Here is a 27,048-nt window from a genome sequence, read left to right on the forward strand (position 1 = left end):
TCTCAGTGAAGTTAAACTTACCCTACTTCCAAAGCCCCAGTCTGTCAGAGCACAAGACAAATCCATACCTTCCACGGCACAGCAGCCAACTGGGACAAGTATTGATATGCTTTCCGTATCTCCGGGGCCCCCCTCTACCCTCTCATCTAAGGACAGAATCTCATCAGCCCCTCAGCATCAGACCCGAGGGGGTTTCAACACTCACAGACCAACACAAACATGTTCTAAGGGCATCCTGTGGCCAGGATCCTAAGGACAGCAAGATTCAAAATGCATTTCCTTCGCATTTCTCGAAAAGTTTCCTTGATCGCTGCTCTTCGTACACACACACATAGTAAGGCAGTTAGGGAAGGACAGTGGTTCAAGCAGGAAGGGCCAACACCCCTTTCTTCAGGCGAGTTAAATGACCTATCCAAGGGCACGTACGTGGTCACTGGCCGAGTGAGGACTAAACCCGGGTCTCTCTGCTAACTCCTGGGTCTACGCTTCTCCCGGGGCACCACACTGCCTCTCGGCAGGTGTGTTTACGTGTTTGTGAGAGTCGGAACTCCTCTAGCCAGGGAACCACTTCCATAACGAGAACCACAGGCTGCCTGCGTCCCTGAGCGGCCAGGTGAAGCTCTGCACTGAGCCAGTTCTGATGCCACCCACGACCCAAACAGAGAATCCACAGCGCAGGTGAGTGTGTACATGTGCATGTGTGTCAGCATGCACTGGCCGGGATGTGCACAATCAGAGAAAACGAAGCTTTAGAGGAAACAGTCCGATTCGCAACGCCCTTTGGGGTTTTGCCTTGAAAATAAGTAACACACAGCGATGTTCTTTGCTACCCCTGGGGCAGAACAAAGGCCAGATTTCTCCTCGGCCCACTGAATGGCTGAGTCTATCTCAGCTCAATTTTTATAAACAGAAAACATTCACATAATAATACCACAATGCATTTGGTCAAAGACTAAACACATTTTTCATAAAATACATTTTATATGTCCATTCCATTTGCAAACGTATGTAAATTTAGATTTTAAGCCTCTACGTAGAAAATTCCAGTTTACCTTTGAGTGGAGCAAGCCAGTCAAGCTTCTTCATTTCGGTGGCAGAAGTCATTCTTTCAGACTACTGTGTGAACACGGAGCTTACAGACGTGGGCTCTACCTACGGGAGGCATAGCTCCCAATCACCTGTGCTCAGGTTCAGAGCCAATCAGAACACAGGCAAGGGAGCAAAGCACGGAATCCGCTTGCCCCACTGGATAAAACCCCAAGGTTTGTTTTGTTAATAGGCTACTCCAAAGGAGATTCATTTCACTTGAAGTTAACCTTTAATATGGTTTTCCAAGAAAAGAAAAAAACATGGGTACTGAAGCACGATGGAAACCACGAAATTATTTTACCCAATGACTTAAAACTGTAGGACACCGTTTTACCACGAGCAGCTGTACTCCTCACGGCACCAATCAATTAAACAGAAAATGTTGAGATAATCAGGTTTACACCAACATGCCTGGAAGATATACAAGACTCCCGTAAACTCTGTGGCCTCTGCTGCTTTTTTTTTTTTTAATCTAAAACTTTGACAACCCAACAGGCATGTGTGTGCATGTTAAAAACAATTCCACCCCAGATGTTATGTTTAGTCAAGTGTTGTAAAAGAGGCATTCTGCATCTTTTATTAGAACCAGAGATGCAGAAGGGTCTAAGCAAAATGAATGTTTTAAATAATTCCGTGTTAGCATTGCAAAGAATTTCCCCCCTCAGTGTGTGTTGCTAAATGATGACAGCAGTGTTTCCAGTTATGATCGTAGTTGTTTCTGTGAGTTGTCTGAATATTTGATCATTAAAACTTCCCTTCTGAACCAAGCTAACCCACGATTAAAAGATTCCCACCTTCATACCACTTTAAAACTTCACTGCAGTTAGGTTCCTCAAAGCACTTGATTACAATTTTTAAATAAATTATACAGTGGGATCCTTTCTTGACTTTTTCTTGAAGAATAAAAGTCAGATTAAGAAAGTAAAGAAGGATTCCATCATACTTTAAAAAAATTTATCCTGGTTTATTTTCCTATTAAATTCATCTATGGCTTCAAAGTTTAAGTGGCACTTGGATTTGGGATGTTTTCATGATTTAACAAGTTGCCATCTTGTTATAAAGAGAGAAGGTAAATGTTTCATTTCATATGTGGGGTGGCTTATAAACATTTTAAAGAAATCAATAATTTATGTCACCCCATTTATATTCTCCACTATTAGACTTTAAAAGTGGCTTTGGAATCAGCATGTTTTAAAATAACTGAACATGCAAATAATGTTTCTACCTATCCATGAACCAGCTGCTGTATATCTAGGTAAATCAGTAATGGCAGAACACTTAAACAAAGGCTTCTTTGCCTCTCTTACCCTCTTAATCCAATACTAAGTAATTCTCCTTTTCTGCCCTTGTATTTGCACTTGTGCAGTTTAATGACTAGATATTAAAACTCATGCTTTATAAGCAAAACCTTCCATTTACATACACTTAAAAGGTACATAAAAAGTGCAGACTGCATTTCTTCTCTGCCATGCTTTCTCTCAATAATGTCACCTGTGATGACTCAAAACATATCCTTAATACATTCAGAGTTCTCTACTTTTGAGTCAGCAGATGTTAGTTCTCCAACATAAACTCAAGAGAGAACAGTCAGCCACAAAATGGACTCTAAATTCAAAATGGCAAAGGCTACCGAGACAACTCCATAGAGACCCACTGAAACGGGAGTAAAATTCAGGTCACTTCTGAGCAAAGCTCATCCCAGATAGCGTGTGGTCGTTAAAAAGATATTTCATTTTAATTTGGATGCTGGGAGTCAGACGTCCTGTTTCGAAGTGCTATTTGCAAAATGCTAACCCAGGAGCTTGTGACCCCACCTCGGGTACCACAGGGCCCACTCTCCTTCTCAGGTGGGAGCCCTTGGAAGTCTACTGCTGACTGACCCCCATTTGGGGGTGGTCCGCCTCTGGCTCCTCCTCTTCCACGTCTGCACTGTACTCTTCAAATGCGTCGTCATCTGCATCCGGAAGCCCCAGTAACTACAGGGGAGAGAAGAGAAGCAGCTGTGAGTGCCAAATGGCCCACAGGCAGGAAGACAACCAAAGGCATCTGATCCAAATTCAACAAAGGGGGCAAGAATATACTGTGGAGAAAAGACGATCTATTCAATAAGTGGTGCTAGGAAAACTAGACAGCTCCATGAAAAAGAACAAGATTAGAACACTTCCTCACACCATATACAAAAATAAACTCAAAATGGATTAAAGACCTAAATTTAAGACCAGAAACCATAAAACTCCTAGGAGAGAACACACACAGGGCACTCTTTGACATAAATTGTAGCAATAGTTTTTTGGATATGTCTCCTAAGGCAAAAGAAAGAAAAGCGAAAATAAACAAATGGGACCTAATGGAACGTAAAAGCTTTTTCACAGAAAAGGAAATCACTGACAAAATGAAAAGACAACCTACTGAACAGGAGAAATATTTGCAAATGATATGACTGATAAGGGGTTAATATCCAAAATATATAAACAACTCATACAACTCAATATCAAAAAAACAACCCAATCAAAAAACAGGCAGAAGACCTGAATAGACATCTTTCCAAAGAAAAAATACAGATGGCCAACAGGCACATGAAAAGGTGCTCAACATCACTAATATGAGAGAAAGGCAAATCAAAACCACAATGAGATATCACCTCAAACTTCAGAAAAGCTATTACCAAAAAGGCTACAAATAGTAAACGTTGGAGAGGTTGTGGAGAAAAGGGAGCCCCCCTACCCTGTTGGTGGGAATGTAAACTGGTGTAGCCACTATGGAAAACAGTGTGGAGGTTCCTCAAAAAATTAAACACAGAACTACCATATGACCCAGCAATTCCACTCCTGTATATATCTGAAGAAAACAAGAACACTAACTCAAAAAGATACATGTACCCCCAATGTTCATAGCAGCATTATGTACAATAGCCAAGATATGGAAGTAAACTAAGTTTCCATCAACAGATGACTAGATAAAGAAGATGTGAGTTACACACCACACACACACACACACACACACACACACACACACGCTGGATTAGTACTCAGCCATAAAAAAGAATGAAATTCTGCCATTTGCAACAACGTGGCTGGACCTAGAGAGTATTATGCTTAGTGAAATAAGTCAGACAAAGACAAATACTCTGTTATTACTTATATGTGGAATCTAAAAAATAAAACAAATGAACGCATATAACAAAACAGAAAAAGACTCACAGATATATAGAACAAACTCGTGGTGACCAGTGGGGAGAGGGAAGGAGGGAGGGGCAAAATAGGGGTAGGGGACTCAAAGATACAAACTACTATGTGTAAAATAAATAAGCAACAAGAATATATTGTACAGCACAGGGTAATATAGCCACTGTTTTGTAATAACTTTAAATGGAGTAAAATCTATAAAAATACTGAATCACTATGTTATACGCTTGAAATTAATATAATATTGTAAATCAACTATACTTCAATAAAAAAATTTCAACAGCACTTAACAGGAATTAGCACAGTAGCTATGGATTTCTCATGGGAGTCAGCTACCTCTATCATTATTTTCATAAGCTTATTAGATGGAAGTGTCAATCATACAATGGATTGGTGCCCAAAGGACTAGGTTTTACTGGAAAGCCTGGAGATTCTCTACTTTTAAGTATCATCCATGTATACACAAAGATATAATATCTATGCACACACACATATCTGGGCTGTCAGCAGTAGTACAATGAACAGTGCTGACTATCCCATCAAGATGTTAAAAATCTATTCTCCTCTACATCTTCTTCTCTAAAAATGCATGCTGCTATTATTCGTAACACACATATAAAAATATAGAGACTGCTGAAATGTTCAACAAAATGGTTAAATAAATTTTGGTGCATCCATAAAATGGAATCTTATATATCCACTTAAAATACTATTTTTGAATTTAATGATATAAAAAATGTGCTCATGTGTGTAAAAAGAACATGATGAAAATTGCATTTTCATTATGATACAAATTCTTTTAAAAGTATACACAAATGCATAGAAAAAAAGACTTCAATGAAATATATCCAAATTTTAAGAGTACTTTTTTAGGCAATGTGATTATGGGTAAATATTTTCCTCTTTATCTTCTTGTATTTTCGAAATGCTCTATAATTATCATCAGGAAAATTCACAATAAATACACAGTAAACGTTTTCTTAAAACACTGGCTGGTCCTGGGTTAGAAACCGTGAGTGCCCGTTGCTGGGCCTGATCAATATGGACGAACGCTCTGGTGCTGGCAGGAAGCCATGGCTGCAGGCATCTTGGCCTTGTCTGCCATCACGGGGATGCCGACCCACAGCTCTCTGATGAACCTTTCTCACGTGGTAGCCCCTTGGTTGACCATTTTCAGGCAACTTCACTGGATGGCCCTATGATCCAAACACTAACTGCATTAGGACAAAGTGAGGTGGACCATTCCATTTACTCTGCATTGCTTCCCAGGGCCCTGCCTCCCACCCCCCTTTCCATTCCCTCCCGAAGGCTTACAGGAGGAAAGTGTAAGCAGAGTCCTGATCAAAATAACACCTTTACTCTGAAGTTCTCAGACCACAGTCTTGCAGGTCTCAGAGAGCCCTCTGAACACGCTCAGGACAAAATCATCTGCCAGGCATTATGGGTCATATGATGCACGTGGCCTGCCAAGGCACCACGGCCAACTGCAGGCACGTGCCTTCCCCTTAGAGCTCAGGGCTACAGCTGTCTCAGAGACACTGCTGACTGTGGGAAAGGGCGGGAGGGGCGCATCTCAGCTTCTTCGCATAGTCTGCACCAATCTCGTGTGTGCTGGGGAGAAGGGAAAAGCCCCTCTCCCCTACTACTGTTTCCCTTCCGTATCTTAGTGGGTGGAATAAAAGGTAAAGTTTGCCTCTAAAGAGGGGAAAAAAAATGGCTGGATACAATGAACACAGATGACTAATATTTTGGTGTTCAAGTTTATTTCAAGAGCTGCTAGATGACACAGCAAGGTGAAAGTATCAAAAGAGTGGTAACATTTAAATAGTTGATAAAATATAAATATTTTTGCCACTACCAAGAACTCCAGAATCACCTAAATGCCAAAAGAAGATGTATTAATTCAATAATAAATGTAAATCCTCGTTGCACTGAAGGGATGCTCCTTAAAAGAGGAACGGTCAATGGGTTCCTTCTCAGTTAACAAATCTGACTGGATGCCTGGAGCCTTGGGTTCAGGAGGATTCTGAGGCTCAGTGGGAAAGATCCTGGTCAGTTAGCAATGGCTGTTATGGGTACAGGGGGCACAGTTGAGGCACGCATCCACATATTTGCCATCTTGTCCTAAAGTGACACGCCACTGATTATTCTTTTTCATAGTACGTTTAGATAATTCACATGGACTCAAACTGTAGGTACCCCTTAACACCCACCCTCTCCTCAGCTTAGGGTGGCTTGGTAGAAGAGGTTCCAGCAAGCCAAGCACGAAACCCTTCCCCTCTCTCCTCTTCCTAGCTCTGTACCTTACCTTGATGTGAATCCAAAGCACATAGTTCTAGGTCTGTAGCATCAGCCACATGGGAGTCCCTTCCCTTTGGCAGGAAATCTTCAGATGCTAATTTGAGAGCTGCTCTCCCCCTGTCCTTAAAGGAGGGAGAGAGAAGAGAAGCAGCTCTCAATGGCTGTCAGGACATTTAAGGCACCTTAGCGGAGAATCCGAAGATCTGTTGAGAGGCTGTGTGGAAAAGGCACTGGACCTCGCATCTGGAAGCCAGAGCTCTAGTTGGGGACCACTGCCTTTGCTGAGCCTCAGTGTCCTTCTCTGAAAAGTGGGAACCATGACACCTGCTCTACTCCAGAGAAACTATGGAGATTCAATGAGAAAGTGAACGTGGCCATGGTCTGCAACCTGTAGAGTCTTATGTGAATTATCTAATTACATTATATTATCTTGCTTCTCATTTTAAAGCACAGCCGGTTCAATTATTCAAGGGGAGTTACTGCTGCATCAGTAGACTGTCTCCAGATCCTGCTCCTTCCTCTCTCTTCTGCTGGGCTTGCTTCTGGACTGCCTCATTGTTAATTAGTACTGTAGGAAGTAGGAGGAGAACTAAGAAACTCAATTCTATCAGCCTCTGCATTAGATTCTCAGGCTTACATTCCATTGAACCAACCAATTGTGTCACACTTCGGATTCAATAATAATAGTTTATATTGGTTAAGTTACTATCTGCTAGGCACTGTATAAGCAGCTTTTCTGTATATTAATTCCTTTGGTCCTCATACTAACCCTATGGGGTAGGTACTATTATTATCTCCCTTTCACAAAGAAGATCTGAAGATGTTGAGTAAATTTGCTCAGAGTTGCCCAGTAAGCATCAGAGCAGGATTCAAACCCAGGCCAGCAGGTTGTAGACATTACATGCCTAACCGCCAGGCTACCTGGGAGATATCCTTCCAGCTGTCCATGCTGCTCCTATAGCTGGAGCCTTCAATGTTTCCTACTCGGTAATACACTTAAAAAAATTCAATATGCAATGTTAATATCAACATTTATGAGTATGTACAATTTGGAAGCATGAGGAGGAAAACAGAAAAAGCACAAGAGCTAGAATTTGCCTGGGATTCCAAAGGACATCCTACAGATATGTAATAATCTAGCATTCCCACCTCTGTCTCCATTCTCATCTATGGTAGGTAAGTCTAACTTCTGGGTTACCAGAGGCAGGCGTGAGGGGAGGGAAAATTGGCTGAAGGCAGTCAAAAAAGTACTAACTTCCAGTTATAACTTAAATAAGTACTAGGGATATAATTTACATCATGATAAATATAATTAACATTGCTGTATGCTGTATAAGAAAGCTGTTAAGGGGGGCTTCCCTGGTGGCACAGTGGTTAAGAATCTGCCTGCCAATGCAGGGGCCATAGGTTCGAGCCCTGGTCCAGGAAGATCCCACATGCCACGGAGCAACTAAGCCTGTGCACCACAACTACTGAGCCCACGTGCCACAACTACTGAAGCCCATGTACCTAGAGCTCATGCTCTGCAACAAGAGAAGCCATCACAATAAGAAGCCCGTGCACTGCAACGAAGAGTAGCCCCTGCTCACCGCAAATAGAGAAAGTCTGTGCGTAGCAACAAAGACCCAACGCAGACAAAAAAAAAAAAAAAAAGTTAAGAGAGTAAATCCCAAGAGTTCTCATCACAAAGAAAAAAAGGTGTTTTTTTTCCTATTTCTTTAATTTTGTATCTATATAAGACCATGGATATTCACTAAACTTATTGTGATCATCATTTCATGATATATGTTAGTCAAACCATTATGCTGTACGCCATAAACTTATACAGTGCTGTATGTCAATTATATCGCAATAAAACTGGAGGGGGAAAAAAAAGAATAGATTGAACAGCCAGATTGGAAAAAAGAAGTTTAATTTCTGGATCCAAATTTTTAACAGTCAAGAATTCATATCAGAAACAGGAATATAAACAGACGGGGAAGAATCCTGAGTCCTTGCTTTTACTGCACCCACACACTCTTATAAGGGAAAGGAGACAGGCCAAGAAATCCTGTCAAGTATATTTAAATCGCTCCTGAGAGTTAGAGCCATTCATTCCTACTTCAGTAAAGTTTTTTTTTCAGTTGACGGGAAAAAATCTTTATGATCACTCTGGACAACAGTGTTGGCATTCCCAGGGTCTTGCTTCTTCAGAACAGTCTCTGATCACATAAGAACTACTGGGGCCCACCCATCCTAACAGGGTTGTACCTGGTGGGTAGAGATGCCAACCCTTGAGAATTAAAGCTCTTCAGACCCAAGAGAGTATCAGTTTTCTGTAGGACTAACTCCAGGTCTTTTTGAAAGTGTTATAAACTAGTTGAGGCTCTGTTCAGTTGGCACTTAGCATCTGCTGTCTCTGAAGGTGGCACTCACTCCAACACTTGGGCTAGAGTGTCTTTATAAAAGAAGGGGAGATGGTATCTAGGCCCTAGAGAGCACAGGCAACCAGCTAGGCCTTCGGGGCTTCCAGTAAGTGCCCTGTGGCTTTAGAGGTTCCTGTAAGCTCCTTCCAGAGGATTCTTTGAAGCAGCATTTCTCACACTGAGTCAGTGGGTCTCAGGTGGGATCTGAGATTCTGCTTTCCTAACAAGCTCCCTGGTGACGGGGATACTGCCGTTCCAGAAACCACACTCTGAGTATTGAGACCCTAAAGCATTTGGGGAATTTGTCACGATTTATCTTAATGATCCATGATGCTGATGGTACCAAGAAACCTCTGATAGGATCCTGGTGAGTCTGTCTTTTCGATAATAGAGAAAAAAGAAAAGTCGGGGGGTGGGGGGTAGGTGGCAAGACTGATGTAAGACCCAAATGGGCAAGAGTAATAGGTACCCTCTTATTTTAGGGGCTATCGCACGTTCTACAAAAGACAAGGGTTTGAATGTTCACCATATGAGCAAAAAACAAATGCCATGATAAAGTTAAATTGTCAACATTCAATGTGTGTGTGTGTGTGTGTGGTTTTGTTTTGGTTTTTTTTTTTTTGAACGTAGTGGGTTGTTTTTTTATCAATAATTTTACTGAAGTATAGTTTATTTATAATGTTGTGTTAATTCAATGCGTTTTTATTAAAACCCATACTTGTGCATAATCTTTCCTACCACACTTTCTGACCAACTGGGGCAGCTTTCCACAAGTGGATTCTCTCTCTTCTTCCAGACTCTTGACCAGACTAGAAGAGTAGAAGCAAGAATTGAACGTTTTCTGGGTCACAAAGGGTTTTCTTGTGGGGTATAATCCCTGGCTCTCCAGCCACTAGTGGCAAAAAACAACAACAACAACCAATCTTGCTCATGCCAGTAAGACAGAATTAAGGGAATTTTTCTGGTCGAAGGATCTCTGTTTCTCAAGAGAAAAAAACGTGGAGTCACACAGCAACCCCAGGCAGGGGACCAGGGTCAATCAGAGTGAGAAAACCTGGGGAAGCAAAGGCTCTCACTCCAGGTAGGGCCATCAAAGCAACAATGAGAACCTGCTGTATAGCACAGGGAACTCTACTTCACTTTGCCGTACAGTGGAAAATAACACAACATTGTAAAACAACTGTACCCAGGTAGGGCCATCAAAGCAACAATGAGAACCTGCTGTATAGCACAGGGAAAATAACACAACATTGTAAAACAACTGTACCCCAATTAAAAAAAAAAAAAAAAAAAAAAAGAACATCAACCAAAACAGCACAGAAAATCATCACAGCAACAGGTGCCTCATGACCCTAATGTCCACAGTGCTCGTAAGAGGAGGAGTAATACTCCAGGAGAATAAAGCTTTGAGAGAACTGAAAGGCAAAGACTAGTTTTGGTTTTGCAGCTAACTTGGAAATGATAAGTTCTCTCTTCCTTTGTGAACTGTTTTCTAGTGGGGGGGGGGGTGGAGGGGAGGAAGGAATGTTAATCATCACTAAATAAAAGATATAAAAACATGGAGGGGGCTTCCCTGGTGGCGCAGTGGTTGAGAGTCCGCCTGCCGATGCAGGGGACACGGGTTTGTGCCCCAGTCCGGGAAGATCCCACATGCCGCGGAGCGGCTGGGCCCGTGAGCCATGGCCGCTGAGCCTGCGTGTCCGGAGCCTGTGCTCCGCGACGGGAGAGGCCACAACAGTGAGAGGCCCGCGTACCGAAAAGATAAAATAAAATAAAATAAAAATTAAAAAAATTAAAAAAGATAAAAACATGGAGGGAAAAAATGAATGGCATGGCCAGCATTATTTAGAACCATAACCACTATTTCATTATCTAACTCAATCATGTGATGACTGGCAACTGTCAATCCAGGGCCACTTAAACAAAAAAAAAATGTAGGACTCCAACGATTCTCCAATTCGCATTGATCAAGGCTAGTGACAGGTGTCTCCAAAGCCATTACTGGCGCCAGGACATGGATAAACCCTCCTGCTCACAGATGGCAATGACAGTGCTATCATTTGCACACATGTACCATTTGGATATGACATTCCAGCAGGAAGGAAAAAAAAAACTAGGTAGAAGCTAGGAGGCCCCTGGAGTGGACCAGAATATGGGTCAGTCCAGGAAGGAAGCTGCCCCACTGCATCCATGGAGCCACATATCCACCCAATAAGCATTTCCTAACAGCAGTTATGAGCTGGAAATTGAAACAAACCTCAGTGGGGTGTGGCTGGGCTTTGATAGCCCTCTGTGTTCTGATTTTGAAGCTCCCCATGCATCCACAAGACAGAGAAACATGTATGACCCCCATTTTAAAGATGGGGGCACTAAGGCTGAACAACACGGGCTGGGAGCTGGCCAGGCCAGGGCTAAGCCACCTTGCCCCACCCAGGGACATCTCTAAGGTTCTCTGAGCTAAGGGGCCAAGATGGGCCTTCCTGGTCTTTCTTCTTGGCCGGCCCTCCTCCTGCTCCAACATTGTCCAGATCTCACCCTTTCAAGTCCCCCCTCCTCGTGAAGCCACTGCCAGCACTTTGTTCCTCGATGAGCCCACTCACATCTGATATTCCCAGTCCTTCTGACACATAGTAGATAAGGCAGTTTTTTTTAAAAAAACACAACATAGTTCCTGATTATAAATGTTTTCTATGACATCATGGAAAATTTAGAAAATCCAGAAGAGAAAATAAATATCACCCGTAACCCTGTCACCAGAGGCTCTTTGGTCATATGTCCCTCTGGGGGACAGGAGCATCCATTCGTCCCCCTTGTAGCACTAGCCTCAAACCCACTGAGTTGTATGGATCAGGTACTGAATGGATGATTATTATTTTGCCAAAACCAGTGTCGATAAACTTTTGGCAATAATACCCCAACACAGCCCCTTTAAAATCTCTTATCTTAGCCAGATGCTTCTGTTAAGCGTGCGTTGAAATCACTCAGCAAATTGTTTTCTTCCTCCATCAAAAACCTAAGGGTCCTATGAAAGCTTTCACTACTGAGTTCACTTCTCAACAGTATTTTGCCGAGTGTCCCCATCCCGTCTGTGTCAATGCCAGCATTTACTCAGTGCTTATCCTCTGTGCCGTGCGCTGCACTAAGTCCCCAACAAGAATCATGTCATTCAATCTTCATAGCAATCCTAAGGTAACTATCATCATTTGTTTCCTACTTTTACAAATGAAAAAACTGAGAAACAGCAAGGTCAAGTAACTTGTCTGAGGTCACACAGCCAGCAAGTGACAGAACTGGGATTTGAATCCAGGCAGCCTGCCCCCAGAGCTTGGGTTCCTCATCACTGTAGTAACCTGATTCTGCATAACTAGGTAAAGGGACCACAACCAACACCCTGCGGTCGGTGCACCCTCACTGACATCCTCTCAGGAAACACTTCCCCGGAGAACCAGCAGATGGGAGTAAGCAGAGCAGGGAATGGAACTCCTTTGCACTGTATCTAGCAGAGTGTCTAGACCAAAATAAACGCTCGGTTTTGTAACCTGGAGTTTCTCTGTACGTTTCTGTGGCTCTGTCTCCAACCAGAAAGCCAGCTCCTTGCGCGCAAGGACTAGGCACCCTGCCCTGCCTCTTACTCTCCAAAGCGGTGCTTTGGCAAAATAGCAGATGATCATACATTTTGTTGATCATGTGATGAAGAGAGAGAGAAAAAAGAGGAGTAACATGGTGAATAAGAAAAAGAATAATTATTTTTTTCTTGTCAAATTGAACAACAGATTTCTTTGGTAGGGCATGGACTTTGTGATATTGTTTCAGTGGGGGGAAGGCAAACAGAAAAGGGGCGGGGGAAGCAAACAGAAAGGGGAGGAAAAGCACACAGTCTACAAAATTGGAATGTCCAAAGGTAGAGAGTGCTACTGTGGCACGCTGAGCCTTGCGGGCAGGATCGCCGAGGATGGCCAGAAGATGACTCCATTCTTTGGCCCATGCAGGCAGGCATGCGTGGGCTTCAGCAAAGTAATTGACCCTGCTTGACTGACGCCCCAAAAGGCAGCAGAAGGCTGTCAACAGAAAGGTCCTTATCTTTCTGGAGAGACTACACAGGGTAGGGGCTGGCAACGGGTTGGCCAAGGTAAAACAAGAATTCAAAGCCATGAATGAGGCTGTTCTAAGATGAAGGTAAAAATATTCCTTCTGTGGTTTCCCCAACTATAAACAAAAAGGAGTTACACAGATTGATCAGATTATCAAAAATTTTCAGGGAATGAGGTGCTCAAGCTTACCTGCATGATAACCTTGTAGCATTTGGGTATGTGTTACTTCAACAAATACTTTAAGCTTCAACAGCAGTAAGACCCTTTCCTGGGTCTTATTTCTAAATCCAAAGCTCCATTATATAAAACAGATAAATACCAGTGGGAAGAAATACACTCTTCAGTGGAGAGGGAGAGGGTAAAACCTTCCCCACCGATCTCCAGCAGTCCTTCATCTGGGTCTGTAACACTCCCTCTCATCCGATCTGGGGCACATCCTGACTGAGAGAAACCCAAAGCTTGTGTGCATTTCACCCTCACTAGTCCTGAGAAGGCCTCCAGCCTCTCCCGAAGGCAAAAAGACCCAGCCAGAGCGCCCAGCCCGCAAAAGCTTCCCCACCAAAGGGGGCGCCGTGCCAGGTGAAGGCCCCACCTTGGGAGCATCATCCCTGCCCACTGTGGCGGAAGGCTCTGCTTTAGAAATGAACTCTGGAAGCCCAACAGCGTTAAATGAAATCTGTGTGTCTCCATGACACAAAGCAGCTTGATCTGAAAGAAAGTATTCAACCAAGTCAATCGCTTTGAGCTATGCATCTGGATTTTTTGGACTGTGGTTTTTTCCATTTACATGTGGCGGCCTGGTTGCTGAAATACAGTCATAGACTTGGTAAAGCAAGAGGGCAACAGGAGTCCTGGTGGGAGCTCACCTTCAGCAGTTAAGCCCATTCTGCAGGTAGACTGTTGCTTGCCACCACAGATGACAGCCACATACAGAGAATCAGGTGGCAAGCTAATGAGTGGAACCCCCCCGAGGAAACCAGCTGCACAGTGAGTATCATTTGCTAATTAGATAGTTTGGGGGGGGTTAAGATTTGAGGGAACCCATGTTTTAAAAAAATTTTGCTTGCCTTGATATCTCTAGTTGGATGTCTAACAGGTATTTCAAACACTGACATGTCTATAACCGAGCTCTTGATAGTCTCACCCCTGAACTTTCCTCCTGCAGCCTCATCCATCTCAGTCAAGAAACCCCATTCCCTTCACTGAGTAGATGAGGACCTCTGGAGTCATCCATGTCTCCTTTTTCCCACACCACACTTCCAACCCATCAGCAAGTCCGGTTGGGTCTACCTTCAAGGCATCTCCAGAATCCGGCCCCTTTCTTCCACCTTCACGGTGACCATCCTGGTCCAAGACCGATGGCCTCGCCTGGATGAAAGCAACAGCCTCCTCACTGGGCTCCCTGCTCTCGCCCTCCCCCTCACAGCCTGTTCTCTACTCAGCAGATCCCTCTTGTGCTTAAACCCCTCCAGCGGCTCCCCAGCACACGGGAGTAAAAGCCCAAGTCCTCCTGTGACCTGCAAGCCCCTGAGGTTCCTCGGACTCATCTCTCGATGTTCCTCCCCTCCCCCGCAACTCAGGCCGTACCAGCCCCTCCTTGTTCTCTGAACACTAGTTTTCTCTCCCTCTGTGGTCGTATTTGCTGTTCTTTCTACTTGGAAAGCTCCTCCTGTAGCTCTCCTCATGGTTCACATCTCACTTCAAGTTTTACTCACATTACCTTCTCAGTGAAGCCTTCCCTGCTCCCCTAATCAAAATTGTCAGTGCCTCTGACACTTCTCACCCCCTTTCCCTGACTCATGTTTTTTTCTCCTCAGCACTTGTCACTAACACATTATGTGTTGTAATCATTTATCTTATGTTGTACTTATTTATCTTATCTCTCTGCCACTAGAATACAAGCTCTGTGAGGTCTAAGATTTTCATCTGTCTGGTTCAACTGCTAGGAACAGAGCAGTAAAGAGTGCCAAGTGCCTACTGGGTACTCAGTAAATACATCTTGAATGAATGAAAGTGGGGATAGACCAGTATCTTTAAGTCAAAAATCTATTTTTAATAAGCCAAACAGGCTTAGAAAAGTAACAAACAACAACAACAAAAAGAAATGGTTGGACAAATGATACAAATCAGATAAAGTGAAAAAAGCCACTTGAAATTCCACTTTTAATAATGATGGATTAAGTGACAGTAATCAGGACAAACTCCTGCAAAGAGAACTAAAAAATCTGGATTCAATATGAAAAATGGCTTCTTAAATATATTGAGAATTAGCACCCAGAGAGGTAAACCTATCATAAAAAGCTGCTTTTGTCCTAAGGACATTTGCTGACCTGGAAGAAACTTCTACTGCATTCTTGGCCTATTCTAAGAGCTAGGGAGACCAAAGTCAAACCCAGGGCCTTTCAAAGGAGCAAACTGTTATAAACCATTGTCACTTTAGGCTAGGACCCCTAAGCTATGGTCTGAGTATTTGTGTTCCCTCCTCCAAATTCATATGTTGAAATCCTGACCTTCGAGGTGATGGTATTAGAAGGTGGGCCCTATGAGAGGTGATTAGGTCATGAAGGTAGAGCCCTCATAAAAGGCCTAGTGCCGTTATAAAAGAGGCCCTGGGGTTCTCTCTGTCTCCTTCCACCATGTGAAGTTCAAGTGAAAAGATGGCCATCTGTCTACGAAGTGGGCCCTCACTAGATACCAGATCTGCTGGCACTCTGATCTCAGACTTCCAGCCTCTAGAACAATGAGAAATAAATTTTTGTTTATAAGCCACCTAGTCTATGGTATTTTGTTATATCGGCCTGAACAGACTGAGGCTGCTCTCAGAACAAGGATAAACCAGAATAAACCAGGCCTAAAACCTGACTGTCCATCACCTGGAGAGTTCTAAGAACCACAAGTCTCAAACTGATTGAGGGTGATCTCTGACTGACAGGACCCCTCCAGCCCTGGCAGAAGCAAATAAAAATCCTCTCCAGAGGAAAGTACCATCATCTTAGGCCTCAATATACCCCTATATATAAATTTTCAAATACAAATATACAAATTTTCAAGCACGCAGAGATAATCCAACACGCAAAGAAACAAGATACCAGGACAGGGAACCAGTGGTAACAAAAGCTGACAAAACAGACTCCCAAACCTTGAAATACTGGAATATCTGACAGTCTCTTATGCAGCCAAGCCTACCATGTTCAGAGAAACAAAAGACAAGTTTGAAAATTCCAGGAAAGAAGTAGATACTATTTTAAAAGATTTGAAAAAAGAAAAAAAAAAAAAGAAATCCTAGAGCAAATAACACTGAGCATGTAGAGTATTTATGGTGGGCAGGGAATTGAACTTGGGGCAAGTGTCACGTAATCTGACTTTCTCTTCCAATAAAAATAAAGAGAGAAGTAGTCTTCAAATTAGGGGTGAGTATTCATTTTACATGTTTTTCAGCTATAATGAAACAAACTGTCAGCTAACCATAGACATACAGATTCCTAAATCTTAAGGGGGCTGGGGGAAAGCAAGCTCTCTATAAGAGACTTCATAAAAAGAGAAAAGAAGAGAACAACTATCCAATTTCCTCCTTCTCCATATCCATCAACATGGAGGTACATCCTTTATATAGCCTTCTGGCAATTTTCTATCATAAGAGAACCTCCATAGCACTTCCAAGCATTTTGGTTTTAAGTCTACTGGATGAGAACCAGAATACTCAGTTGTCTCATAAAGGCTCTGTATGCTTCCCACCCAATCCGAGATTCTTAACTCAAGTGATGCTAGAAATAACCAGCATCCCTGCAACAAACAGCTGTGTCGCATCCCTTTCCCCCTCCCTCTCCGCCCTCAGCCTCCCTCCACTAGCTGCTATCTTTAAGCCACAGGGCAGACAAGAGAAAAACAATTAGTCACCCCAGGTTTTGCCCACTTTCCCCACAATCCATGTTATTCAAAGCACAATCACTGGAGACAACAAGATGGCTTTAGAAGCCAAGCAGGCACCTACAGGTCTGAAAGACTTGAAGACTTTTTCCAAGACTTCATGGAGCGTCTTCTTGCCGCAGGAGGAGATATAATCCTGGGCTAGCTGCAAAAAAGGCAGGCAGTCCTCGCTCTCGCTCCACACGTGCTACATGCCCGCCGACAAGGGAAAGGAGAAAACAAAGACACACAGTCATTATACTCAGTTTGAAATACACAAAGCCAAGATTTTTTTTTCTTTAATTACGTGAATTTGAAGAAGGCCTCCATTCCAGAGTAAAATCCACAGTCATTCTTGATTTGTTTGCATTGATGGAGATCAGAAAATGCACACCCTGCAGAAAACCCCCACGCTTCTGGTCCATAATCTCACCTGCTCAATTTTCCATCAGATCTGCTCATACGTAGTAGAAGCGGCATTGGGAGCAATATTCCCCCACCCGTGATTTCCACCGCCCCCCTTCTGGTGCCAGCTATGGGTGGTTTTAAAACAGGAGGAAGGAGAAACCAAGAGCCTGTGTAATCCTTACCTTTGCCTTCAGCAATGGCTGAAGGATTAATTAGGCATAGTTTGTAACTGCTTACTTGGAGATATTCTTTGCCCAGATTAGCCTGTGATGATAAATTTACTTCAAGATGAAATGAATTCAGGAGAACACACAGAAAAGTCATCACGAAGTCACCAGGAAACAAAGGCTTTCTGAAAGCTCACCTTCCCTTAAAATGCTTTAAGAGGGCATCATACCCAAGCAACACTTTGCAATGTTAACACGCACCGAGAGGAGACTGATTTAGGTTTTATTTTTTCTTAGGGTTAGACAAGTGGGGTATTTTTTCCCCAAATGAGGATATCCATTTTAGCACATCTTTAAGACTAGGCTAGTTTCTCCCATAAATGTTCAAGGATCTGGAATAAGTCCAAGAAACAGGCTTGGGAGATGTAGATGCAGAAGGCCCCTGCATATCTGAGCAATGGAGGGGGCATTGAGCTACCAGGATGACATCGGGGTATCAGTCAGGTCCCAAGAATCACTGTTTAGAGGGGCCTGAGCAATGACTGCTCAACGTTGGTGAGAAAAGTGTAGAGGAGAGGAAGATATTTGGCAGATGACAGCAAGGAGTAGGGACTAGGCAGCAAGAGACAAGATCAATTTGGAGAAATGGTCCATGTCAAGCACTTGTCCCCCCCTATTAATACAAATGATTAGAGCATCACCCCAGAAAGTCATATGCCCAACACTCAATAAACATATTTCACTTCCTTCTTTCTCACTGCAGGATCTCCAGGAACTAGAAAGAATTTAAAACACTGCTCAGATCCAAGAGAGAATAACAAGGTGCTAATATGCCATCTTTACCACCCAATTATCTGTGTTTCATAGATGTGAAGGTCCATTTCCAACACGTGCTGCTCTAATTCCAGCAGACTTCTAGAGTAGCTATCGCCTTGACCTAATAAAGATAACTTCTAGATTCTCCAACCTTGGAGAATAGCTCAAACACGATTCCTTATTAATTAGAGGCCCTTAAAGTTGCTGAGCCTCTGAAATGCCATTTATATAATAGTCTCTTGCATTGTACAAAAGCATAATAGTACAAAGTGCTTTTATATCCATTACTGCACTTGATTCTTAATTAGTAGGGATTCTGCAAGACCAATAATAAAGTCCCACTTTATATAAATTCAGCTCAGCACCCATTTTCAAACTCAAATTTTAAAAAGTTCAAGCATATTTCAAATTCTTATCCAAGTTAGAGATGGGGTTAACACCTAGCACCACACAACGGAAAATTTTAAGCCTGCCTTCCCTAGACTTGTTGTGAAGATTAGAGAAAAAGTAAAAAGTTTATTTAGTGCCTGGCACAGTGCCTGGCTGGCAAATAGTAGATATTCAATAAATGGTGGATATAAGTCACCTATTTCCCCTTTTGCATCTGCAGGAGGATTGGGGGTAGGGGTTTCTACCTGCCACAAGGCTAGATCAGACACCCTATGTGACTTCACTGAGAACACTATCCAAGGCAACTTGGGATATAGTTCATTCAGAAGCAGGTGTATCTATGAAAACCTTGCATGGCTATTTTTTAACTACATTTTTTTAAAAAGTACTTCAAATTACAAAGTAAACTAAGGAAAGTATATCACTCAAACAATAACAGAATCACAGAGTATCCACCACTGCTTGGTAATCAGTTTATTCAGTTTGAGTGTTTCTAGGGCATCTATATCCTCATGAGGAGATTATTAATGTCACAATTTTCCTTACTCCACTTTTGGAGTTGTTGATTTATGAATATATTGGAGAAGAAAGACTTAACATCTGCTAACGGGCCTTATGTCCAGTGTGCCTAAATTTCCTTCCTGTGGCTGTCTAACTCATCCTGAATTCCCGGTAGTGTTGGTTTTGTGGTTTAAAAAAGAGTTTTAACTGAAGCCCTGCCCAAATGATAACAGGAGGGAGCCAGGGATTTGGAGTAAGACAGGCCCAGGTACACACGGCCGCTTAAAAGACATCACTTACTAAATGTTAATTGTTTCATATCCATTGTATCTCATAATAAAAGGTATTCAGTTTTATTTCTTGAAACTGTCCCCTTCTAAAATTAATCAAGGCAGTCAGCATACAAGATAAGATGAACTAAAAATTAAGTCTGCAGTTGAGAACATAAAGACAAAGGGGAAACAACAGAAGAAGAATAATGTAAAACCAAGTGAGATTAGGACAAACAGTGCCGGGTAAACAAGCCTGGCACTTGCCAAAGATGGGACACAGATTTGCCTCCACTGCTTTCCAGAGGCCTATGCTATGTAAAGAAAGACATGCCATCAGTGCCCCGAGGCAGTGCCCACATATAAGACAGACCAGCTCTTCAGAACTAACAGGAAAGGGACTAGGGGCAGGAGGGTTACCTCTTAGGAAAATAGAGAGGCCCATTCCAAAACCAAGGGAAGGCGGAGAGAGCATGCGGTGGCTGGGCTGAAGCTACTGAAAGCAGGATCTGGGGTCTAGTCTTGTACAAAGACAAATGGGCACTTGAAGACCCAGAGTCCTGCACCACAGGGCGTGGCCACAAGGCCTTCAACTTGGAAAACATCAAGCATATGTAACCAAACACCCACTTTGGCCACTAAAAAACTATAGCAGGGGGTCAGAGAACCTGTGGCTTTGAACAATGTAATTCCCTGGCAAATATAAATCTGAGGACAGAATGCACTGAATTTCCAATAGGGTAGTTAGAGCCAAGGCAGATCGCAGACCTGGACTATTATAATAGGGGAAATGCCAAGAAAAGGCTTCGCAAAGGAGGGGAAAGAGGTGGTTCTTAAGCTTTAGCTTGCATCACAATCACCTGGAGGCTTATTAAAACACAATTGTTGGGTCTCACCCCAGAGTTTCTGATGGGGGATGGGGCTGAGAATTTGCATTTCCACAAGTTCCCAGGTAAAGCTTCTGCTGCCGGTTCTGGGACCGCAATCTGAGAACAAGAACCAGAGCGGAACTTTGACTAACTACATATTTGAGGGTGGGTGTTACATTAAAAAAAATCTAAATGTCATTACTGACTAAAACCACCTCCATTTTCAGGATGGCATGGGTCGCAGTGAAATGGCCCCCCTTGCACCTACCTTGAGCAGCCTATAGATTCCTGTTCATTAAGAGTTGAAAATCCCCAGTGAGAACTCTGATTTCAGCACACACCATGTGGCCGTTCTTTCTGTTATTAAGTTGGGTCAGAGCTTATTATCAAAGCTCGCCCAGCTTAAGACATTATAACAATGTCATCTGCAAACAGGAAAATGAGTGACTTTCTATTTTCTGTAGTATAGATGAGAACATCCAGCTTACCCAAAAATGGAATTAGATCATCAAGGTAATTCAATCCCACAAACATCTTATTGATCACAGTCTGTGTGCTCCTACTGTTCTACCACTTGTGGGGATGGCGCTTGACTTCCTGGTGCTTAGGCAGAGTTGGGGTGGCAGGGGAGCTAAGAACACGCCCGTTGTCCTCCCAGGACTCAGTTATCTGTGTCAAAGGGCCATTGCCAAGGGCCTCACTCTCACTGTACGGGTTTTCTGCTGTCAGCAGTACTGGGGAGTGCATTTTAAGTTGGTGCAGCTTAACACAAAACTGACTGCTCTCCACAGAAGAGATGGTGTAAGAGGGTAAGAGCTACAAGCCATCTCATGCCAGCCAACGTATTTCTGCTGAGGGAAGAGCATGGCTGGCCACACCTACCACCTGCTCTTGGTGTCAAACACTGATCTGTTTTACCAAGGAGGAAACTGAGGCTCAGAGAGGTTAAGCAACTTGTCTGTGGTCACACAGGAAGCAATGGGCAAAGCCAGGATGTCAAGAGAGGTGTCATGCCTTCACCCTGAGCCTCAGCTCCTTCCTTTGTAAGTCGCAGAAAATAATAATACCCACAGGGTGGATATAAACATTCCACGAGATAATCTGTAGATAACCCTGCCTCTCATTTGGCAGGGGCCCAATGAGTCCTTATTCCCTCCTATTTGAACTTATATTAGCAGAATTTTACTCTCCTCAGGATTATCACCCATGAATGATGAAGGACATATCTTTTTCCCTGAAATAATCTCTCTGTATGAATAACTCATGGCCACCGTGGAAGGCATTACAGTCTACCACTATTGCTCATTTAATCTGCAAATAATAATGTGATATAGGTATGATTATCCCCATTTGACAGAAGAGGAAACTGAGTATAGAGTTTAAATTTAACAAGAAAGTGCCTTCTTTCCACTATACCACCATGTAAACACGATGCAATCTCATTCAAACAAGTTGTATTTTCTTTCTCCAAATGAAAAGGTTGTTATTTAGTCACATAGTTAAGAATAGAGACATGTCTAGGATGAAAATGGAGAGAGAAAGACATAGGCATAGGCACACATATAAAATTAAATCACATAGTCCTTCTATAAATAAAACATTTTTCTTCAATACTATGACAACTGCTACCTTTGTTTTTACATTGAGGAGGGATTGATTAAACTCTACAAAACTGTGGACCCAAACATGTCGTGGACAGTAAGGGAGCACCCGCCTCCTTGTCGGCAACGCCCAGGCACCAGGGAGGGGCCGGGCAGTACACTTTGAGAGCTCCCTTCTCCTGGCCTAGGCGAAAAGGGAAACAGCTGGTGCTGCCATGCCCAGGAGCACGTGCCCCTCTGCCTGTCTGGCATGTTAGTGGCTGCCAACACCCCATTCCTCAAGCCTGACGGAGCTCTCAGGACCTTCTGAGCTGGCAGAAGAGAGGAGCACACTGCCTGTGTGAGCTGTCGGCCACTTCCCCATGACACCTGAAGAGCCAGGCAGAGTAGCTGCGTCCCTGAACTTACAGCACACACAAGGCACTGGCAGCATTTTATCCCGGGACCTGAATTCCTTGGCCGTCTAAGGAGAGAGACCTGCATCAGGGCAGCAGTTTGGAAATGGACTGCAGGGATAGGATGGCCTGTGAAGCAAGAAGGGGAAGGAGTGCACAGGGGACCCAGGAGCTGCCAAAGGGAGGGCAGACAAAAAGAAGTCTTTGCTCCTAGGCCTCTGGAGCCCCCAGCCTGATGCTGCCTGGGGTACAGTCTACATGGCAGAAGGCACAGCCCTCTGGGCTTTGGCTCAAGTCCTGGCTCTCTTACTTCTTAGTGGCATAGTCCTGGGTGAGTGCCATAAACTCATTAGCCTCGGTTTCCTCACCTATAAAATGGGGATATAATAATACCCACCTTAGAGAATATTTGTGAGGCTCAATAAGAAGTAGCCCTTGAACCCACAGTCTGAATTGGGTCCCCTGTTGTCACTCCTGTGGTGCTATATAATCACTACAAGGCTACCGTTCAAGTTGCTCTACCATCTATTAGCTGTGGGAAAGTTAGTAAACCTTGCTGGGCTTCACTTTTCTCATCTGTAAAGTGGAGATAATTAGAGTAGCTTGTGAGATTACTAAGATTAAATGAGTTCATATATGCTAAGTCTGACACACAGTAAATTGCACTTAAGTGGTAGTTGTCTTTGAAGCTGTCACTCTTGAAATTTAACATCTATCTTCTACACTAGACTGTTAGTCATTCATTCTTACCAACATGGATTGAACGCCTATCACATGTCTGACACTGTTCCAAGCGCTGCAGTACAGTGATAAGACAAGCTCTCGTGAAGCTTATAGACTGGTGGGGCAGGCAGAAAATAAACAGTGGACTATCAGGTGCTGATGAGTGCTATGATAAGAATAAAAGGGTGAGGGAGGGAGTACGTGGTCAGGCAGGTTTCTCCCAGGCCACAGTGGCAGAAAGGATCTGGTCGTGTAAAGATGTGGGGGAAGAGTATTTTAGGCCAGAGGGAACAGCAAACGTAAAGGCCCTGAGGCAGGAATGAGCTTGGCTTGTCTGAAGACCAGAAAGGCCAGTGTGGCAGGAACACAGTAAGCAAGGGGGAAGAATGGTCCAGGATGAGGTCATAGAGGTGGCAGGAGACAAATCATGTGCGGACTTGTAGCCAAGAAAGCTTAGGTTTTATTGCAATAATGGGAAGTCAGTTTAGGAGAGGCAGGGAGTGGTGAGAACATGACTTGGATTATATTTTAAATAGATCCAGAGGGACTGCTGTACAGAGACCCTGCCAGAGCCACTAATATCATCACCCCCACTTTAAGCACTTTTCCCAAACAAGTCAGCTAGGGAGGTATTAATATCATCCCTATTTTACAGATGTGGAAATCATGGCAGAGAGGGGTTAAATAACTTCCCCCAAGGCTCAAAGTTAGATGTGGGGAGCTGGGGTGCAAACTCGAGCAGCCTGACCCCAGAGCCCGTGCCCCTAACCATTATACCACACTGCCTCTTAGATGAATAGAATGGCCCCTTTCTAGGTAGCCCTGGCCAAGTGCAGAGTGAGCCCTCAATAAATGTCTGTTGAATGAATGAATGAATGATATAAAGACACTCTGTAAATTGAGAAATGCTATGTAAATATTCTTATTGTTAACAAATCCTTCAGATTACACTCCCTTCATCTCAAATTTCTTCTAAAGTTTAGCAGATTTTCCTGGGAAAAGGAAAAGAACAGAGGTAGGACATTTACTTCACGTCTGAGTTCCCTTAGCTAGAGGCGAAGAGCACTTGACAAATCTGGCCTGGGACAGATTAGAGGAGACGTTTTGGGCGAAGAAAACTCCAGTGGTTGGCATCTTGTCCATTATGGCCTCTAGAAACGAAAAAGTTCCAGTCTACCCAGTGAATTACTCCCCCCGGCCCACCATAACCTTTCTTCCCTAACTATTTCGTTTAATTGTCAGTGAACGAATACTTTCAAAAGAAATACTTTCAAGCACTTACTCATACAGGTGGGAAAACATTTAAAATATAATATGGGTGGCCTTGAAAAAGGTCTGATATACTTAATGTTTCTGAATGATGGTTTGATAAACATATTCAAGGCAAGAGAATAGCCTTGCTTTTCTCTACCCACTTATTCTCTTTGGATATGTCTCCTGCAGTGCCAGCAGGAAGGCTGTGTAGAACTCTCCCCCATAAAATCCGCAACCATGAGTGATTCTTGTCCCACCTCGAACAATAAAGAGGGGGAAAGGTCACTGGCAGTCCAAAGAAGCCCAGGGCTAGAAGGGACTCCTAATCAAACCCTAACACTGCAATTACCTGGACCCTGATGCCCTTTCCACTATATCCCCGGAGCTTACTTATACTTTTACAATGGAGTAAATCCCTTTTTAATGACCTCCCACTGACAACACTAATTTACTTATTTTAACTACAGTTAACAGTGTTCTTACATACATTTATAGTTCACTTGCTCTTCACAAGTACCTATGATGGAGGCATTCTGATTAACCTCATTTTACAGGTGAGAAATTAAAAGAGAGACAAGTTCTAAACTCTGGGGAATCCCAGATCTCTGACCCAAATTTGTGGGGCCCTTGCTGTGCAGTGGAGACTATTAGGTGCTTTATCTATTTGATCACCTGGGGGTTGGTATTATACCCATTTTTTGGATGTGTACACTGAGCATCTGAAAACATTAAAATGCATTTGACCAGAGTCACACAGCCAGAACTCAAATCTGGCTGTCCCCCAATGCCATCCCTCTTCTAGAGTGTCGCAGGGCTGGGGCCCGGTGGGTTGTTCACCTTTGCGGGGTGGGGTGGAGGTGGTGGGAGGGGCATGCTTTATCGACAAGTCATACAGAAGCCTTCATCTCTCTGGGGCCAAGAGAGACAATCTTTCTGTCTCTGTAACTCCTTCTCGAACTTCCCGTGGGTGGTAGGGGCGCGCGACAACCTGGACCTCGGCCCAGCTTTGTCTCACCCCACCTGAGGAGCCAGCGCCAGGCCTCGCCGAGGCGCTGCCCCACCTCCGTCCGCAGGGGCGGCAGCAGCGCCAGCTCCAGGCTCAGGCCGGCGACTCAGGCCGGTAACCTGAGCCCACAGCCGCCTCCATCTTACATTTGGGGACCATTATTTTTTCCTCGTCCTTACAAACACTTCATGAAGCGCCATCCTCGCCCAGTCTCTGCACCTCCCAGCCCAACTCCCCGGCCCTCTACATCCCCTTCCTAAACTACCAGCGCCAAGATCCCAGGTGGGCGCAGGATGCAAAGTCGAGGTTTTGGACACCGCAGTTCCAGGTCCCGGTACCTCCGAGCCTGTGGCAGGGTGGGGAGTGGGGTGCGGAGGGGGAATTCCCCCTCATCTGGAAAAACCGAAGGGCTTTGGCAGGGCCGAGGCCGCCGCCTCAGCTGGACAGAACCTCTCGGGCTCCACACACCTCGTTGGAAGCTCACAGAGAAGCAATGGAAGCACGAGAGGAAAGGGGAATAGGCGTGCCTGTGTGTGTTTGTGTGTGTATGCGCACGCGCGAGTGCGTTTTTAAGATCCGAGGTGTAATTCCGCAAAGAAGGTGCAGGAGATGGGGCATCGCTAGTGTGGACGGAGGCTTTGTGTCCAAACACCGCTGAGAATAACATGGGGGAGGGGGACGGGAGTGGGTTCTCCCCGGCGGGGACAACTCGAGGAGTTGTGTCTGCGCATTTAGAGGGTAACGGGGTATCTCACCTGGGCGGGACGCCTGGGTGTAGGAAGCTCCCGACTCCGGATCCTGCGGGAGGGGAGGGTCCGTGCGCCCCGGTCCGCGCGCCCTGGCCCGCACTGGTGCGAGGCTGAGACCCCCGGAGATGCTCCAAGCCGAGCACAGCGCTCGAGCCGTGGGGTCGCGTCCCGGAACCAGCCCTCTCTAGCCCGGCTCCCCGGATCCTAAGGACGCCCCTGCCTGCCGCCTACCGGACGCACCCGGAGCGCTGACCCCAACGGGCCGGGCCCGAGGGCTCCCCCGGCGGAGCGCGGAGCAGCTGGGTGCGCCGCGGTCAGCCGGTTACGCCCCCCCACCTCCCGCCCCACCGCCTCGCGGCGAGGGAGCTCGGGCGCAGGGAAGCGGCCGCGAGTCCACACTCCCGCGCGCTGCGGCGGTCCCTCCCCCAGGCACTCACAAAATTGTCCCCGCAGCCGTTGTCCGGACACAGCACGTAGAAGGAGACGCCGGGGTCGGCGTAGAAATCCATCCTGCGCTCGGTCTCCTCGGTGGCGATGAGCTCGAAGGGCGTGTTGGAACACCATTTCTCCGCAACGTCAGCCAGCTGCTGGAAATCCATCCTGGCCCGCCGCGCCCGCTGCTCCCTCAGCCTCCTCACGCGCCGCCCGCCTCCCGCTCCCTTCGCCGCCCGCCCTCCTCTCCTCGGGCGCCCTCCTCCCGGGCGGGCAGCGCGCGGCTCTGTGGGCTCTCGGGCAGGCGGCGGGGCCGGGCGACGCGGGTTCCCTCCAGTCCCGGGGCTCCTCCCGGCGGGGACTGTTTACATGCTGTGTGTAACGGTGTGGGCGGCGACCAGGGACAGCGCGGCGCCGCGCCCGGCTCCTCCCCGCTCCGCCTCTCCGCCCGCCCCCTTTCAGGCCGCCACCGAGGCTGGCGCGGCGGCGGC

The 27,048-nt window shown here is 45.0% G+C and overlaps 1 protein-coding gene across 1 annotated transcript; it reads right to left on the reverse strand.

Moving 5' to 3' along the window:
• Window positions 1-1,299: 1,299 nt before the first annotated feature.
• On the reverse strand, window positions 1,300-27,048 carry MTURN (maturin, neural progenitor differentiation regulator homolog). The gene is made up of 3 exons (XM_007114772.3): window positions 26,563-27,048; window positions 17,063-17,185; window positions 1,300-3,065 (listed from the first exon to the last, which is right to left on the reverse strand). Exons 1-3 carry the CDS (start codon window positions 26,722-26,724, stop codon window positions 2,955-2,957), a joined length of 396 nt encoding a protein of 131 aa, XP_007114834.1. The 5' UTR covers window positions 26,725-27,048; the 3' UTR covers window positions 1,300-2,954.

Source organism: Physeter macrocephalus, chromosome 5 (assembly GCF_002837175.3).
Source record: "Physeter macrocephalus isolate SW-GA chromosome 5, ASM283717v5, whole genome shotgun sequence".
In the NCBI taxonomy this organism is placed as follows: domain Eukaryota; kingdom Metazoa; phylum Chordata; class Mammalia; order Artiodactyla; family Physeteridae; genus Physeter; species Physeter macrocephalus.